Here is an 18,939-nt window from a genome sequence, read left to right as displayed (position 1 = left end):
TTTGTCTTTACTGCCTACATGAGGACAAGACGCACGTGGAGAAGGACTGTGCGTTTTGCGGCAACATGTCGGAGCGGACCATGAAGGACCGCCATCAACGTCTCGCCAACTGGCTGGAAGGGAAGAGCCCGTCCGGCGAGAAGAAGAAATCCGAGCGGTCTTCTAAGACCTTTGAGGACGCCCCGGCGACGGGGGTCCAACATAAGGCCAAGCACCGCGAGTCCGCTGGCACCGGGAGCGCCGAACGGTCGGGCTCTACGGGCACCAGGCAGGGCGCACCCTCCCCGGCACCATCAACCACGAGCCAACGCTATGGGTCGGGTAAGAGGAAGGCCGAGCACCCGGCGAAGCTCCTGGAGAGGCCCCGGTCGAGCTCGAAGGCGGAGGGGGAGCGAGGCAGTGTCCCCCCCCCCTCAAGGAGAAGGCGGTGAGCGCACCAAGGGTGGTGAAAGCCTTGATCCATCCGGCCAAGGCCTCTATCGAGACAGTCGCGGCGGCCCGGCTCAGCCTGTGGAGGCTACGCCGGTGGTGGTGACCTCGGGGCTCAGAGTCTCCCTGCCACCGCGGAGGGAGTCCTCTTTTATGCCCATCGACAGGACCCCCGTGAAACCTCCGACGGAGAAGAAAAAGGGGGGGCAGGAGGTCGCCGTGGATTCGGCCTCAACCTCTGAGGAAGAACTGATCGAGGTCTTAAGCCACGGCATTGGCGTGGAAGAAGACCAGCCCGTCGGGAGGGATCCCGACGCAGGAGACGACAACATCGTCGAGGGTACCGACGGGGCCCCTGACCGCCCGTCGGATTCCCCTCTGCCAGTGCCGCAAGACAACTCGGCGGCCATTTTGTTGGCTATACAGTCCTTATGCTCAGAGATAAGGACGAGACTGCCGTTACCAGTGGAGGAACCACTCCCGTCGGGGGACCCGGAACCAGGCCCTTCGGGCAGCCCCCCTCCTAAGAAAAGAAGGATTCACCCTCCACCTCCTTTTCAGCCGTCGCGCCCCGTTAAGCACTCCTCCCCGTCCACGACTCGAGGGGATGATACGGGAACTGACACGGCCGCAACGGGTACGGACGACGAGGTGTACGACGAGGATCTGCCGTCGTCTCCTCCCACCCGGACTTCCCCGCCCGACGAGATTGGATCTTTTCACTCCATGATCGCCAGGGCATCCGAGCTCGTCCAGCTCTGCCCTGAGGAGAAGAAGGAAGGTTTCCTTTATCAGCGGCGCGAGGCCAAGAGGAAGACGGTCCTCGCGGTACCTCTACTGGACGATATTTGGGATGAGGGCCTCGCCCTCCTCAAGAACCCATCCACGACGCCGGCTAGAAGGGACCGGTACGAGAAGAAGTACCGGGTCCCGGACGCGGCCCCCTTGTGCCTCCGGGCGCAGCCTACCCCGGACTCCGTCGTCTCCGCGGCGGCCAGGAAGAAAGCGGGGGGGGGGGGGTTGCGGCCTCCACGTCGACTTCCCCGCCGGACGGCGAGGGAAAGAAATTGGACACGATGGGGCGCAGGGTCACCTCGTCTGCAGCGACGACGATTAAGGCGGCTAACGCCTTGGCTATCGTAGCCCGGTACGACAGGGAGCTGTGGTACAAGCTGGCTCCCCTGCTGGACTTCCTACCGGACGACAAGAGGGCGGATGCCCTGGAGATCTTGCAGGAAGGTGAGGTGGCGTCGGACCACGCCATCACTATTGCGACAGACATCGCCGACACTGGATTTCGCCAGTTGGGCAACGGCGTGTGCCTTAGGCGGCGTGGATGGCTCAAGGCTACTGACTTCCGTCAAGACGTACAGACCAGAGTCCTGGACATGCCGTTCGATGGGAACAACCTGTTTGGGAAGACAGTGGACGATTCCCTTCAAGCCATTAAAGCGGACAGGGAGACAGCCCGGGCTCTCGGGGTTCTCCAGCAACGGCGGCCGCCCTTTCGGAGCAGCGGAGGCAAGGGCGCCTCCAAAGGTACCGGCGGCGGATTTTCCACCTACCGTCAAGCGGCCCGTTCGTCGTCTCAAGAAGCTTACAGGGGACGAGGCAAGTCAGGCGGACCCCGCCGTCGTCGCCAAGGAGGTCAAGGCGGCAAAGCCTCGTCTAAGCAGGATTGAACCGGCCGTGGGGTCGGGCCCCCACCGAAGCACCCCGGTGGGAGGCCGGCTGGCGAGCTTCGTCAGCGTGTGGGAGTCCATCTCAGCCGACCGTTGGGTGCTGGACGCCATAGCCCAGGGCCTCGCGCTCGAGTTTCAAAGAAGGTGCCCGCGCGTCCCCCCTGTGGCCAGGAAAGAGCTTCACGTCCCTCAGCTTCTCCGGGAGGTAAGGGCGATGCTAAGGAAGGGCGCCATCGAACTCGTCCCAAGGAGGCTTCGGGGCTCCGGAGTTTACTCAAGATACTTCCTCGTGAAGAAGAAGACGGGAGGATGGCGCCCCATCCTAGACCTACGACGGCTGAACAAGTTCATCAAAGCTCAGAAGTTCCGGATGATCACCCTCCAGCACGTCCTGGGTCAGCTGGAGGAGGGCGACTTCCTGTCGTCGTTGGATTTGGAGGATGCCTACTTCCATATTCCCATCCTAAAGGGGCACCGAAAATTCCTCAGGTTCGTGGTCCAAGGGCGTCACTACCAGTTCAGAGCCCTTCCCTTCGGTCTACGGTCGGCACCCAGGGTATTCACCAAGTGCCTTGCACCAGTGGCGGCGCAGCTGCGCCGAGAGGGGATCCACGTCTACCCCTACCTGGACGACTGGCTCATCCGAGCCAAGACGAGGGAGCTCGCCGTGGAGCACACGGCAAGGACCGTCCAACTTCTCACGGACCTGGGATTCTCCGTGAACTACGCCAAGTCCCACCTGGTACCCGCGCAAAACGCACTGTTTCTGGGAGCGAAGCTCGACACAGTATCCCTTCTGGCCTCCCCGTCGGAGGAAAGGACCAGGTCCATCCTGGGCAAGGTACAGCGGATGTTGGTTTCCGACGCGGCCAAGGTGAGGTCCATCAAGTCCCTCCTCGGAATGATGTCTTCTTGCATCTACCTCATTCCCATGTGCAGGCTCCGGATGCGCCCGTTGCAGGAGTTCCTGGACGCGCGCTGGATCCAAACGACGGGCGGCTTCGAGGAGAGAATCACACTCGACGAGAGTTTCCGCCGAGCGATCCGGTGGTGGGGCACCCGCGCGCATCTGACGGCGGGCATGGACTTCCAGACTCCAGACCACCAGGAGACAGTGACCACGGATGCCTCCCTGGAAGGGTGGGGAGCGCACACCGAAAATCTGCACGCGAGAGGCCTTTGGCTCCCGACGGAGAAGTCCCTCCATATCAACATCCTGGAGCTCCGTGCAGTGTTCTGGGCCCTCAGGTCCTTCCTTCCGTCCCTCAAGGGCAAGGTGGTGAGGATCTTCACCGACAATACCACCACCATGTTTTACATCAGGAAACAGGGCGGAACCAGGTCCCCAGCACTGTCCAAGGAGGCGCAGGACCTGTGGCATTGGGCCGTCGCCCAAAGGATGTTTCTGGTGCCGTTTCATCTGGCAGGGATAAAAAACACCATCGCCGACTCACTCAGCAGGGAGCTGCGCTCGTGCCACGAGTGGGAACTACGGCAGGATCTAGTGGATCGCCTCTTCCGACGGTGGGGCACACCCCAGATCGACCTGTTCGCGACGGCGACGAACTCCAAGTGCCGGAGGTTCGCCAGCAGGTTTCCCCAGCCGAGAAGCATGGGCGATGCTTTCTCGTTCCCCTGGGCGGGCCTGTTCCTATACGCGTTCCCTCCATTGCCACTACTGATCCGGCTCATCAACCAGCTCAAGAGGTCACGGTGCAGGATGATCCTCGTCGCACCTGCGTGGCCGAGGCAGATATGGTTCCCGGACCTTCTGGACTTGTCAGCGTCCCCGTCAATCAAGCTGCCAGTGGACGCGGATCTGCTCTCCAGGGAAGGAGGCGCCATCCTCCACCACGACCCGAAGTCGCTGAACTTGCAGGCCTGGCTCCTGCAGCGCTAGAGTTTGGAGGATACGACATACCGGCCGACTGCAGAGAGGTTTTTGCAAAGGCCAGGGCGTCCTCGACTCTTAAATGCTACGGACACAAATGGAAGAGGTTCTCTGTCTGGTGCCACGCACAGAAGATTAACCCTCTAAGGATTACGGCTCCCCAAGTACTTCCGTACCTGTTGACGCTGGCCAAAGCTGGACTGGCACACGCGTCCATCAAGATTCATCTTGCTGCGATCTCCCGATACACTAGAACCACGGGGCGGACGTCCTTGTGGTCTCATCGTCTGGTGAAAGAGTTCATGAAGGGACTGTTCAGATCGTTCCCGCCGGTGAAGACTCCGGCCCCGGCGTGGGAGCTCAACGTGGTGCTGACCAAGCTCATGGGACCTCCGTTCGAGCCTCTGCACTCGGCCCCGTTGAAGTTCCTGTCGTGGAAAACAGCGTTTCTTGTGGCCATCACCTCCGCACGACGGGTGGGAGTGATCCAGGCCCTTTCCTGCAAGGCCCCGTACTTGACTTTTCACGACACGAGGGTGGTGCTCAGGACGCACCCCTCCTTCATGCCCAAGGTGCCGTCGGACTTCCATCTCAACGAACCCTTGGTGTTGCCTGTGTTTTTCCCGTCGCCTTCGTCGCCGGCTGAGAGGACTTTGCACTCGCTGGATGTGGCTAGAGCGCTGAAGTTCTACGTGGATCGCACAAAGTGTTTTCGGAAGACGTCGCAACTCTTTGTGAACTTTGGACCTGTCAATCAGGGGAAGGCTCTCTCGAAGGCTTCCATTTCCAGATGGCTCTCCGGCTGTATCATGTACTGTCACCGGTTGGCAAACCGACCGCTGCCTGGCCGTCCGAGAGCACATTCCACCAGAGCGATCGCAGCTACCACGGCGTTCCTATCTGGTGTGCCCCTGCTGGACATTTGCAGGGCTGCTACGTGGAGGTCGACGCACACCTTCACGAAATTCTACTGCGTCGATCGGGATTCCAGGGAGGAGTCCAGGGTCGGCCAAGCAGTGCTGCGCAACCTGTTCGCCTGAGGTGAGCCTGGTGAGGAGGTAAGATTGCTTAATGTTGAGTTTGATGTGATGCTTAATGTTGAGCCTTTGCCACCTCCCGTGGTTGTGCATGTGGGTACTGCTATGTATTCTTTATTCATGAGCATGTGAATCCATGCCAGACCCCATGCTGGAGAAGGAACAAGTTACTTACCTGTAACTGTTGTTCTCCAGCATGGGTCTGGCATGGATTCACATGCGAACCCTCCCGCCTACCCCTCTGCGGCTCTTCACTTGGTCATACTGCCACTTCACGTGCTTCCAAATCTGAAGATGGCTGCCAGAGGCGGGGCTTAGGTAGAGGGCAGTCATTGGCTGTGGTCAGTATGACGCAGAGACCAGTGATTGGTTACTACTACGAAAGACAGATCAGAAACGAAACTGATACTGGTTTTTTCTTTACCGAGGATTCCCAGCCTGACGGGGAATATTCATGAGCATGTGAATCCATGCCAGACCCATGCTGGAGAACAACAGTTACAGGTAAGTAACTTGTTCCTTATCCGACTTCGACCCCGAAGGCAGGTTCATTGATCCCCTAACATGGAAACAAGGGCACACCAGATCCGCCTTAGAGACCCTCCAATATTACAGACTCCGGGCCGCGTTCCGCACTAAATGGCCCTCATTTCCAGATGAGCCCCCAGATAACCCGGAGATCGCATATATTGCTAACTCTGACTGTGCCCGCGGCGTCGTCTCCTCACTATATAAGATCCTACAGGACACTTCCACGACCCCAGCTCTCAGGGCACGCGATGAATGGGCAAATTAACTGGGCCTAGAAATATCCGACGAGACCTGGGGGGAAATGTGTCTACACACTCAGTCTCCCTCAATTTCCGCCACCGCGCCATGCAGTACAAACTTCTGAACAGGCTCTATTACACCCCACACAGGACCTCGAGGTTTACCCGCACCACAATGCCCCTATGCCCTCGTTGTGGTGCAGAAGAAGCTGATCACCTACATGTGTTCTGGACCTGCAATGGGCTATCCGATTTTTGGGAAAGCATTTTGAAAACACTTGCTGCAATAATTAAAACTGTGGTTGACCCTGATCCCTTAGCAGTTCTGTTTGGGGCTTGGAAAACGGATGAAACTAGATGCCTGGCTAAATTTCTAAACATAAGCTGTATGATTGCCAAAAAGTGTATACTCCCCCCCCCCCCCCCAAGGCCTTTCAAAAATGGCTGCGCCTGCTCACTTGGTCACGAAATTGTGAGGAGGAATACCTGACTACACTTTCCTCCCACTCTCGCCCCAAGAACATCTGGATTGAATTCAACACTCATCTTAACAGACAAAGCGAGGGTACACCCAAGTCTGGATTGTCCCCTGCTCATCGGGATCTAATCCTACTTCATGAAGCCCTATACCCTCACTTCTCATGTGATTCTCTGTTGCAAATGCTGTGATTGTTGTACTTTGATCAATGTGCTGCTCCATGTTATAACTGTTATATACACCTGTTGCCTTATGTACGTGCCTTGTGAACATCTTCCGTCAAAAATAAAAGTAAACTAAAAAAATAAAAGAGCAATAGAATTCAGAGGCCTTGTCACTCTACGGAGAGTTATTTACCATTATGGTAGAAGTAGGCTTTTACTGAATCTATATCTGTTTTTTGATGTGAAATAGGCGAGAAGTGGAGGAAAGAGAAATCCCTTGATTATACGGTCCAATTGCATCCATCCATTCAGATGTTCATGAAAATAAGGGGAGACTCTACACAGAGACAAAGCTCAAGATGAGCCTAAAGATTCTAGAATGGATTCCCCCAGATGATATCGAGTTGCCAATGATGTCCTCTCCAATGGATGACCAGTGTTTCTATATCACACTCCTAAAAGAGCTGCTATGGGAGGATGTAGCAGACATGGATTTTATTGGTGAGACTTTGGAGGACCTCATTAAGATCTCTCACTGTGTTACATTAATGGAATCAGTAAAAAAGCAGATATCGGACTATGGAGACCAGCACAACCATCTGATATGTTAATGATAAAACGAAGTCTTATAGGCTTGCCCCATTAGATATTTTTCTTTTTGCGGACAACTACAGCCAGACTCCCTTTTGATAACCATTGCACGCAGGAAACTCAGTCGAACACATGCGGATGCACCATACGATAAGGAGTGCAAAATTCTTCCGGATTGCCAGCACCACTGCGCCAGTGAGCAAGAATGACCGAGCGCAATGGGATGATAAGAAAGCATTATTGAAGGATCTGCCAGAAGGGTGTAGAGCATAGCACGTGCCATCATTAAGGAAGGTCAACTTGGAGCAAATGCAGTGATCAAGAGCAGCTTGGATACAGCAGAGACTGCAAGTAACTTATACAGTCATCCTGAAAAGGTATTCTTGGCTACATGTTGTTGGTTTTTGCGAGGGAGTCTCGGCCTATGCCTTATCAAAAAAACATTGGATCAAGAATTACTCTACAGAAAGCAAGTAGACCAGGTATTAGAAAAAACAAATACGCAGCATTAGATATGAAAGACACTAGGCTTGCTTTCTGGCCAAACGTTCCAGCATTGAAGCTCGATCACCAGAAGAGACGCTCGTGCCCAGCACTCCATCATACCATCAGCCTTTCCAGGCGGTTGGTGCTCCGAGCAAGTTTATAGCCAGTCACCATTTCATCAGGGACATTCTCAGCCACAGATCGTAGTTGGAGGCTGTATTTGCCCTGTCAAGAGGCGGTGAGGCCACTACGCAAAGACTACAAACAAAATATCCACGCCTATGCCCGCCATGTTGAGGGAAATGTTGGTATTTTGATCATGCGTGAAAGGCAATCATGGATAAGTAGGGTTTAGGCACAGTGTACCACAGATACTGCATGGGATTTCTCAAATAACCTTCCAGCATCATGCCAAGGAAAATGCATAAAAAACGAGATAATTTCCTGCTACTCCAGACAGGCATAATCACTCAGAGGAAAGAGTGCTCTTCATGACAAACTGGGAATATGTTCAACCTACTGCCTTATACCAAGGAATGACAAGACAGAGAGGCCATTGATAGAACTACGGCCAGCAAACATATTTGTCAAAGATAAAAACGATCGTGAACCCAATGGACCTTAGTGGAGCTGGAATGAACATTTTCTCTGGTTTAAAGTAGATGTTTCAGACTACCAGTTCAAAGTACTTCCCATTGAACAATAATCTGTAACCCGTGTGTTCATTTAGGTAGTGCTGGTCAGATGGCACAGCGAGTAACACGCTCGCTAGACATCCGTGCAGAGCCTGCCAACGCAAGTTCGAATCCTGGCAGGGCCCAACTCAGCCTTTCATCCTTCCGAGGTCGATAAATGAGCACCACACTGTGGGTAAGCAGCGCTCAGATGCCTGAGGGTTCGTAGCGCTATATAAATCCAAAATTATTATTATCATCATCATTGGTGTCACTGACTGGTGCACGGTCTAGGCACTTGTTTCTCCTTCCATCTAGATGTTTGGCTCATAACTGGGGAACTGTGCCAAGCAGTGATACAAATACACCCAAAACAAACTCTGATGGCGTTCCTTCCGAGTCTTCAAGGAAAACGACTGGCAAATTGTACATCCATCTGCATCCTGCTCTGGATGGAGACAGTAAATACACTTGAGGTGTTGATGGACGAGGGGGAAGGCCTCTGACAGGCCCTCTGGGTGTAGTCATGCCTCTTCCAGGGCTGACTGCTCGATGGAGCATGCTCCCTCTAGTATAAAGAGCTTGAGGTCCTTTGAGAATGCTTCCTTGGCAAAGATCCAAAGAAGGTTAAATCGCACGCTCCATCGCCTTCCTTGTTGATGGTCACCGTGGCTGCAGTACCCATGTCACCGTCTGACGGTTGACCTACCGGCAGGCGGATTACCACTGTCCATGAGAAAGTTGCTTGCATCAGCGGGCAAACGCAGGTCTTTTTCAAAGATCAAGCCATCGAATGACCCGTCAACGGCTACACTGTTGATGCATTTGTCGACACTAGTCTTGTAGACTACTTCATCCACTGAGACGACTTCATTTATGAAGTCCGCTCTTCCTCCGACACCAAAGGGTTCGTCCACGACCGTCACTTTTACCACTGTGATGATTACCACACCCATGGTTTCTCAGCAGTCTAGACCTCACTCAGTGGTTATGATGGTCCCGCCAACGACTGCACCTTTCCTGCTCCACAGGCTCCAGTAGTTGCCACTTTCCCTAAGGGATCTGATTTAGTGAAAGAGACGCCTCCAGCTCTGGACGTCCTGCCCAGGTCCTCCAAGGCTGCACCACTCTTCACTCTGGCACCTCAGGGATCCCCCAGAAGCTCTCCAGCAAATCTACACCAGCTCAGGAGACCGTCCAGAGGGTTTCTACTCTGATCAGGAAGGGGGCCAAGAGGAACCCAACCCCATTCTGCCTATGCCTCATCGGGGATCACCGGCATGCTGGCCTTCCTAGCCATTTAGCTCTCCAAGAGCTTGGGCCTGACTCCTGCTGCACCAAGGAACATGTCCTTGGACATACTGACCACCTTTACACACAGTGGTTGCTGAAATCCAGCAGTGGCTGCCCACTACTCCTGTCTCTGTTCAGGCAAAAACCCCTCCAAGGTCTCATCTGGCTCAGCCGCTGGTGCCTCATAAGGCCCCTGGAACCCCTCAGCCACTGCTAGTGGTGCTGCCAGGCCACATTTAGACCTGCCTGCACCAAAATGTCAGTCTAAGCAATAATCTATGATTATTTTATTGGATGCCCAGAAAAATATGCAATGCCACAGTAAGAAACTGATAGCACTCGAATGCCAGTCTAGCCGGGTAATTACACTTAGCAGGGCTACTTTATCAGAGATGCCCAGTTTAAAAAGAGTTAAGCCAAACTAAATAATTACAAACTGGTGGCACCAAAATGCCTCTAGTCACTAATACCACATGACAATCCCGGCTCTGCCCCGCCCCATACATCCCCCCCCCCCTCTCCCTCCTACCCCTTGCCCTAACCACCAAAATCAGCTCCTCTGCCCAGAAGGACCTCCATGTCCCTCTTCCTTGTCCCAGTGCTTACGTATGAAGCATCTTGCCCCATAGTGAAGTACTGGGATGAGGAAAAGTGGGGCTAATTACCTCCATGTCCCCCTACCTCATCCCACAACCTCATTTCAGCACACACTTGTGTATGAAGCAAAATGCCTCATAGACAAATACTGGACGAAGACGAATAGGGCTAGGAGTAATAACAATTACCAATGAGTAATCAACGCATTAAACACAAGCAATGGTGCAACACCATTGGGCTATGTTGACTCTACCTGGCTGACCTACAGAGCTGTTGCCGGACAGAACAGGACACAGATATTAAACCGCACCTGTGTTTTCGCTTTTAACAAAAGCCCGGCAGTTACGAACGTAAAGCATTTCACTGTTGGTACCTGCATTCAAATGCTTAATTTTTTACGCAATTGAAATCGTGATGTGGGTTTAGTACTTGTATGCCAGGGAAGTGATTGGAAGGGTAGATTGGGGACAGAAGACCATTAATTCTCACAGCAGTTCATAAGCGGATGCTTTCAGACTTAAAGGAGACTGATTTGCAACATTGAAGCTGCACTAGAATAGTCACATTAGAATGTGTAAATAAGTTAGATGCCCCCACACAAATATGTTTTCCCCTCTGCCACTGCACTTGAAGTTGGCACCTCGCCCATTATTTGAAGGGATAGCCCACGGCCCCCCGAAATGTAGGTTTTGTTGCCCCCCCCCTGAACACAAGCACGCACACCCAGCCACCCATACATTTAGGTGTGCACCCTTTTACCATACAGGCACACCCAGATTTTGATTTGATTTTGTGCATTTATAAACGCGCTCATGACTGACTCATCTGTATAGCGGCGCAGATGACTTTAAAATTATTAAATCAACAAGCAGTGTACATAAAAGAATTTCATAACCAGGGTGTCTCTTATCTGCCTTCTTTAGGTCTCCTTATTTAAACAAAAAGGTCTTAGTATTCTACGGAACTGGTGGAGCGTGTAAGAGTCCTAATCTCTCTGGGGATCCCATTCCACAGTTTTGGCCCAAAAACTATCTTCCATCTCCCCTTGAAACACATACTGATGGAGGAACAATCAGCAAACGATCCCTTGACTGTAAACACCTTATCGGTTGGTATCAACATATCTTGTCCCTTAAATGGGGAGGTTCCAATCCTTTTAAAGATTTAAATTTGATACAGTCCTCTACTGTCAGCCAGTGCAATACTTGGCGGAAAGGGGATACATGAGCCGATTTGCCCAGACGATAAAGCAATCTAATGGCTGCATTCAGGGCTTTTTGGAGCCTAAGTAGTTGTTTGGCTGGAATGCCCATCAGCAAACTATTGCAGTAGTCCAGGTGGGAATTCGGTAAAGTTCCCACCACTATAACATGATCTTCCTCTGGTATAAATGGCAGTACCTGCCGTAACAAACGCAGTGTAAAAAAGGCTGCCTGAACCGTTGCTCCTAGCTGACACTCACTATCGAGATTATCCTGCCAAATGCAGCCTAAGTTTTTATTATCTTGGAGGCAAACTCAGCCAAACAACTACTGTAACTGCTATTTATTTGCAGTTACAAGTAAATGCCCGAGTCCAAACAATATGAGCTAAGTTTTAGACTCATTCAGCTGACCTGATTCATATGCATCCACTCGCTTACTTCTTCCAAACATTTTTTGACCCTAGTGAATGTGCCCTCAACATTTAAAATTTTGATTAAAAAAAATCTGTCTCATCGGCATAAGAATGTTACTTCGTCCCGTGACGCCTCAGAATATCCATCGAGTTTAAATACACATTGAAAAACAAAGGTGACCGAGAACACCCTTGTGGCACTCCACGCCCTGTCACAATAGGGTCAGAAATCTATCCTTCCAATTTAACCTGCTATTATCTGTTAAGCAGAAATGATTCAAACCACTTCATGGCATTTGCCTACCACTCTCAATCGATCAAGTAAGAGCGATAGCTCTCCCCGATCCGCGGCCTCTCAAAGATCCTCCTGCACAGCCAACAAGGCTGCTTCTGTCGAAGCCTACATTTACTTTGGCTGTAATCATTTTGTAATAATCCAGACTAGAAGGTGGAATATTCATAGCATGCGATTCTAAACTGTTACAAGGTCCAGAAAATCACTTGTGGAGCACGTAATGTTTGTCTCATGATTGTTTTCACATTTTCCCCCCAAATGCATTGCAGGCAACTGTGTTGTGCTTTGTGTAGATTGATGCGTGTATGACCTGCTAATGCAGAAACGCCCCAGCGTTTATAGAGTTATTGAAACAAATATTTTCTGCACAAGAAAAATATTGCTTTTATTACTTAATATTTGGCTCTAGCTTCAATCCCAATTTGCTCGCATTGGTTCTTGTTCTTTTGTTAACTTTCGAAAGAACACGCGTTTGCTTCACTGCAAGTGTATGGAAAGGCTGCTTTTTGTTAAACTGAAATTGTTTAAATGTATGAAGCCTCCTGCGGCTTCATGCAGTTAAACAAAAGAAACCTGTGCAAAGAATTAAGTGTGCATAAGAGGAATGAGTGGCTGGAGGGTAGGCGAGTACTCCATTTTTGATGCAGTAAAAGTACAGGGCCTGAAGCAATTAACAGAAAAACAGTCACATCTCCTACAGATAAGCTGATCGGAGTCTCGGGAGGATAGCTCAGAGGCAACGTGCTCGCCTTGGAACCAAGACGACACAGAACAACCCAGGTTCGATCCCCGGGTCCGCGCTTAGAAACCTCTGCGTATTAAGTGCGTTATAAATAACCTATCATATCATATATTTTATTTCCTTGAGCCTGACAAAAGTAAAACAATTTCTTTAAAAAATACGGTTGGCATAAATCAATCTGGGAAGGCCACTGGTATCACTGCTGCTGTTCCAGGCCTCTCCCTGTAACAAATGCAAAGCACCCAGAAATACAATCCGTAGACTTGAAAATTGTATTTTATGTCCGGTTGCTGCTGGAAAGCAAACATTGGATCTTAGTGTGGTTTTACTGATTTAATCTCAATGCTCTTTTGTTATGTTACTGTTACTTTCCTCCACTGACTGCAAATCCTGCTACATCAGCTTTTTAAAAAATAGAAATAACCATTTTAGCCTGCCCATTGAAGATGAAATAATATTGTCACCAGGCAGACACATTTTAACTTCAAAAGCACCTTCAGTTCAGTAATTTAGTGCCTGTTATCAGGGATTGCTTATTTAAGCTACTCCTGTGTTCTCTTGCTACAGATATTGTGTGAAGAGGGGCATAAGAGGAGGCCGGCGTCGATTTGTATTGCCTCTCAATTCTTTTACTTTTTAATATAAATTGATTCTTTTTTGTTTTTCAGGTGCTGAATGACATTATGGTAAGTGTCTCCTCTCCATCTACCACAAATTGAATTCCTACTTCCCCACCCATAGTGGAATTTCTGTGACCACATAGTGATTGTACCATGTGTTTCATTATTCTGAGGTACCCTGTGTACAGGTTTTGGAAGCTTTCTTTGGTCTGACAGTTAGGTTCGGCCTTAGCCTGTATGGGGTGGAGCAGAGGGAAAGACCTGCTCTAGTAGGTTTGTTGGGGGCGATTGTGTTTAATGAATTCTGTTCCAACTGCTTAACATTGCTCAATTCCTATAGATGTCAAAATAACCTGTTTTAGATCCTGGCTAAATCTTGTGTGTAGTGCATTATGAATATAATTAATTGGTGTCGCTGCAGAAAAGAAAGTTCTAGGCTAGATAATGATTTAGGGGGCTCACATCCTACTACTCTCCTGTGCCTTCTGCTATTGGATGTTCTGACCGCTTTCCTATTTTGTTTTGCACTCTGCAGAAGGTGTACGAACTTGGCATCATCACCCAGTTCCCCTTTTCCTCTGGCCTGCAACGCATGAGTGTAGTAACCAGGAAGCTGGGGGAAAAGCGACTTGCAGCCTACATGAAGGGGGCTCCAGAAATGGTGGCAGGACTCTGCAAGAAAGAGACAGGTGATGGCAGACTCTGACCCATTCCTGCAATGTTGGAATGCCTCTCACAGCTGAGATTATTACAAAAGGTTCTGACTATTGATGTTAATGGAAAACATCCAAAATTGTTAAAGCAAAAGAGTACCAGGGTTTTATCAAAGCATCAGACTGAGCAGAATTGTGCTTCTTCATGTCCTTGGTTTAGTATATAAACTTGTAAATGGTGATGTCGCATTACAGTCTGACTCTAAGTTCTATGTGTTTTTACCGGCAGGTTTTTTCGATTAGTTTTTTAATGAAAATGTATCATTATATGGGGGGGTTCCCCAAACTCCCTTTCCCTTTTGTATCCATAAAATCCCCCGACACTTTTATTCCCTTACCCACCCCCCTTTATTTTCCGATGAGTTTTTTCGATGAAAGTTTTGTAAAAAAATGAAACGAATCCGAAAAAAATCCTAGTGCCAAAACAACTGTATACCCTCTGTAGATATTTATTTGCATTTGTATAGTGCACCTACAGCCCAAAGGCATTGTGGCGCTTGTTACAAGAATTTCTACAAGAAATTTCAATAGGCCAGGTTAACATGTGACCACAAGGTCTCTTGGTTACAGATAAAGTCTTCATACATTACTTATTACAGAATTTACATTACTCGTCCCAGTTTATGCATCACAAGAGAAGCAGCTGATTAGTTAGAAGAATAGTTGTGTTTTGAGTGCTTTGCGGAAGGCTAGATGGGATTTAATCATTCTTGGGTTAGGTGGAAGGGCATTCCATTGTGTAGCAGCAATCATGGGGAAACTGGATCCCCCTGCACTGGCCTTTTTGGTTTTAGGCACAAGGATAAGGTTAGAATAGCCTTCCCCAAGAGGTCTTGTGGCAGTGTTTTTGACAATCCTCTGTACAAGGTACAGAGGGGCACCATCATGGAGACATTTATGTGCCAAGGAGAGAGTTTTGAAAATGATTCTGTTTAACCGGGAGCCAGTGGACCTGTCTCCTGATATCGGAGATGTGCTCTTTCCTAGAGGTCCCCGTGGCTGCCCTCATGGCATTATTTTGCACTAGTTGTAGTTTTGAGAGGTATTTGCATGACGTCTCGCATAGTAGGGTGTTGCAATAGTCTAGTCTGGAGCCTATAATGGCTCTGGCTATGGTGAGACAATTCTGTTGGGTCAGGAATGGTCTAGATGCGTTAATGATTATCGCGTAGTATGTTGAAGAGGTGTAGATAGCATTCACTTGTCTGTCCATGGTGAGGTTAGAATCTAGGTACACGCCAAGTGTTTTGACAAAGTCAGATACCTTGATGGGTGTGTTGTCGATAGTGAAAGAGTATTCTTGACTGAGGTTACCCAGGGTAGTGGGTAGGCCGATAAGTAGGAGTTCCATTTTTTCACTGTTTAAGCAAAGCCAGTTATCAGCCATCCAGGATTGGATAGTTGAGTAAATGGCAGTGAGATTAGACATGTCAGTTTTGTCCGCATAATTGGCGTATGAAATGCCCAAGGAGTCCAGGATGCTAAACAGTGGCCTAGTGAAGAGGTTGTAGAGTGTTGGCGCAATGCAAGATCCTTGTGGGACTCCACATTTGAGGATGCTGGGGGTGGCAGAGGCTAGTTCAGAAAAGACTTTCATAGCCCTGTCTTGGAGAAAGGAGGTAATCCAGTCGCATGCTTTAGGGGAGAAGTTAGCTGCAGAGGCAAGGTGACGGCACAAGGTGTTGTGTTCGACCAGGTCGAAAGCAGCTGATAGGTCAAGGAGCAAGAGGAGTGCAGGTTTGCCTACATCTCTCATGTCATCCATTTGGTTCTTTAAATCGAGGAGGGCTGATTCAGTGCCATGTCGTGGGCGGAAGCCTGATTGCCGCAGGCCTAGGAGTTGGTTCTCTTCCAGGTACTTTTGTACTTGTACATATGTGGCTTTGTCGAAAAATATTAACAGGAATTGGACCGTGGTGATGGGCCTGTAATTCCCGGGGATGGTGGGATCGAGTGAAGGCTTTTTTATTAGTGGGCGCACCCAGGCTTCTTTGAGATCTTTGGGAACAAGATCTGTCTTGAAGGAGGCGTTGATAAAGGCACTGAGAAAGGGAGCCAATGTGGGTGCAGAGTCTTTGATGAGTTGGGCTGGACATGCATCACCTTTGCAGTTGGAGCGTTTAATAGATTTGAGCAGGGTGATGACCTCCGATTCCGTGATGTCTTTGAATTCGAAGGGGGGAGGGGGCGTTCTGTGCAGGTGGGGTGGGCGATTTGCTGTGCTGGCTGGCTATTAGCTTTTCAAGCACTTTTTGGTGGCCAATGATTTTGGATTGAAGGGTGTTGAGCTTGTCTAGCATTGCTGATAGAATGCTGTTGCACTAGTTTGCATCCTTAATGAGCGTAGGAGGTGGGGTGGAGGGTTTTTCCAATTCTCTGAAGATACTGAATATTTATTTGGATTTGGCGTCATTAATCCTTGAGTTAAGAGTGCCTTGGGTTTGATGACATTGTTTTTGTATGATTTGGAGATGGTTTTGAAGGCCTCCCTGTTAGAATCTGAGGGGGTTAGCTTTCCAGGTAGAGAGGGCGGAGCATTTTTCTGGGCGTTGTTTGAGCAGCTCATTGGAGAACCAAGTGTTGGAGTGCTTGATTTTCTTGGGGGCCAGGGGAGCAATGGTGTCTATAGCATTGGTGATAATGTTTTTGAAGGTGCTAGCGAGGATGTCTGGATTGCTGGAGGAGGGCATCTGAAGCTCGGGGATCATTAGAAATGGCGCCAGGTTTCCCACGTTGAGTTTACGTGAGCTCCTGGCGAGTGCCGCTGGGCAAGGGGTGTTGGGGACGGTGTGCTTTTGCTTAGCGGTGAGGTTGAACTGGATGTAGTGGTGGTCGGAACAATGGGATGGGGGTATTATCAGTTACCAGGATGGAGCAATTGAGCTGGTTCGTCCTTTGATGCGAGTAGGTTCAGAGATGGTGGGTGCAAAGCCAAGGGTGGTGAGGGCTTTGTTAAGGGCTTTGGCATGAGGATCTTTAGGGTCATTTAGGCCCAAGTTTAGATCGCCCAGGAGGATGATTTGGGAGTTCTTTTTGATGATGTCTGATAGGGCGTGGACGAGAGAGTCTAGGAAGTCAGTGCAGGGGCCGGGAGGTCGGTATACAATGTGCATACTGATGGTGCAGGTGTGAGACAGGTTGATTTTAAGTGGGAGGTAGTCACAGTTGAGTCCCAGTTGTCCCTGTTGTCTGGGTGATTCCCTGATGTTAATTGAATTCTTGGCTATGAGGGCAACAACACCACCTTTCTGGTTGGTGCGGTCTTTCCTGTAGATGGCGTAGTCTGTGGGGATAGCTAAGGAGAGTACAGGTCCTGAGCTATCGTTCAGCCAAGTTTCAGTAATTACGAGTATGTCAAGATTGTCTTTGATTAGAAGATCATGAATGTCGAGAGGATGCGCAGGAATAGAGCGTGCATTAATTAGTGCGCATTTTAGGGTACGTTTAGGGTGCTGTAAATTGATTTGAGAAGGGGATTGAGGTGTGGTGCAGGGTGGCAGAGCGGTATGAAGAGGCACAAGAGGGGGTGTGGTTGTTACAAGGAGGGAGGTTAGAAGTATATGGAGTGGCAGGAGAAGGCTGACAAGCGACATGATTTGGCACAGGCATCACAGGGGGGATGGGTAGTGCAGCAACAACATGATTGGGCGCAGGCATCACAGTGGGCATAGGCAGTGCAGTAACATGAGGGTGCAGGGAATACAGTGGGCAGTGCAGCAGCATGATTACCTGTAAAGTAACGTGCGGGCGATTTGTCCTCAGCGCCTGGGCACTGCGTGAGCATCAGGGTTCCTTTAGAGAGTATTTTAGTGACGTTGCGGCAGCCATTGGGCACATTAGGGTGGGCACCACAGGGCTTAGACGGCAGGCCTCGAGCAGAGTTACATCTGCGGAGGGATTTTCGTGGACACCTACTAGCAACTCGGAAGTTGCATACGCTAATACACGGTGCATAAGATTGCATCGGGAATGGCTGGATGCATGTACGGAGTCGTAGATTTCTTGCCAGCAGGACCACAGGGTAAGTGTGGAGTGGAGCTTGGCCCTCAGTGCGGATGGGTCTGTGTATAGAGGTGGCAGGGGGTGTGGAGCCTTACCTCACAGCGAAACCAGGGCGCCTTCGAGCGCCAACGAGCTGCAAAGAGGGATGATGGCCTTTCCTCCTGGCCTTCCCTTCGCCGCTTTGCCTCGCAGCGACCCTCCTCTCCCTTTTAAAGCAGGAGAGGAGGTCGCGGCGAGGTGTGGGGGCCAATCCGGCTTCCCCGGAGCTGGTGTTGTGACGGTTGCCATGGGAGCAATCACGGCGGCCAGCTTAGAATTACAGCGGGCCTCGTGGCTCGTAGAACTGTTAAAGGGGATTTCCCCCAGCTGATTCCTTCCTGGACGGGGGAGCGAGGCACGCAGGTCGTGCAGAGGCGAGTGCCTTCCTTCCAGTGTTGGGATTCCCTCGCAGCAGAGCTGCAAAGAGGGAAGAGGGATGGATAATTCAACTCTTCTTAGGAAGATCACTTTTTGAGATGCAATCATTTTAGCACCATTTGACAAAAGTAACAGTACATTAAACTCTGGGTTTTTCCAGTTTGTTTTATGACTTTGTCCATGGGGGCAAAGTTTAGACGCAAAGTTGTTTGACTGTCCCACCCTGTACGTCTTTGGGTGTACCTATCCCTATGCTGGCTGACTATTGTACCAATGCCAGTCTCTGGTGCACAGATCTCTATGCGGCATGACTGGGTTGTACCTGTGCTCTTTTCCCTTTTTAATTCCAGAAGTTGCATTTCCCATACTTTTTGTGCTCTTGTCAAAAGCCACAACTGCTTGACAGCATTGCACCAAACTTTGTGAGAAGCTCTCATTTGG

General features: G+C 50.2%; 1 protein-coding gene across 3 annotated transcripts in view; it reads left to right on the top strand.

Moving 5' to 3' along the window:
• LOC138567068 (polyamine-transporting ATPase 13A3-like) overlaps positions 1-18,939 on the top strand; it is a 656,189-nt gene that overhangs the window by 375,361 nt on the left and 261,889 nt on the right. For all 3 annotated transcript variants that reach the window (XM_069644931.1, XM_069644921.1, XM_069644914.1), the window contains 2 exons: positions 13,415-13,432; positions 13,902-14,055. In XM_069644931.1, coding sequence (XP_069501032.1) covers positions 13,415-13,432; positions 13,902-14,055 — 172 coding nt within the window. The remainder of the gene's footprint in view (positions 1-13,414; positions 13,433-13,901; positions 14,056-18,939) is intronic.

The sequence above is a fragment of the Ambystoma mexicanum genome, chromosome 1p (assembly GCF_040938575.1).
Source record: "Ambystoma mexicanum isolate Mex_15411 chromosome 1p, UKY_AmexF1_1, whole genome shotgun sequence".
NCBI lineage: Eukaryota > Metazoa > Chordata > Amphibia > Caudata > Ambystomatidae > Ambystoma > Ambystoma mexicanum.
The sequence above is the reverse complement of the archived record's forward strand: the minus strand, read 5'-3'. Positions and strand labels throughout refer to the sequence as shown.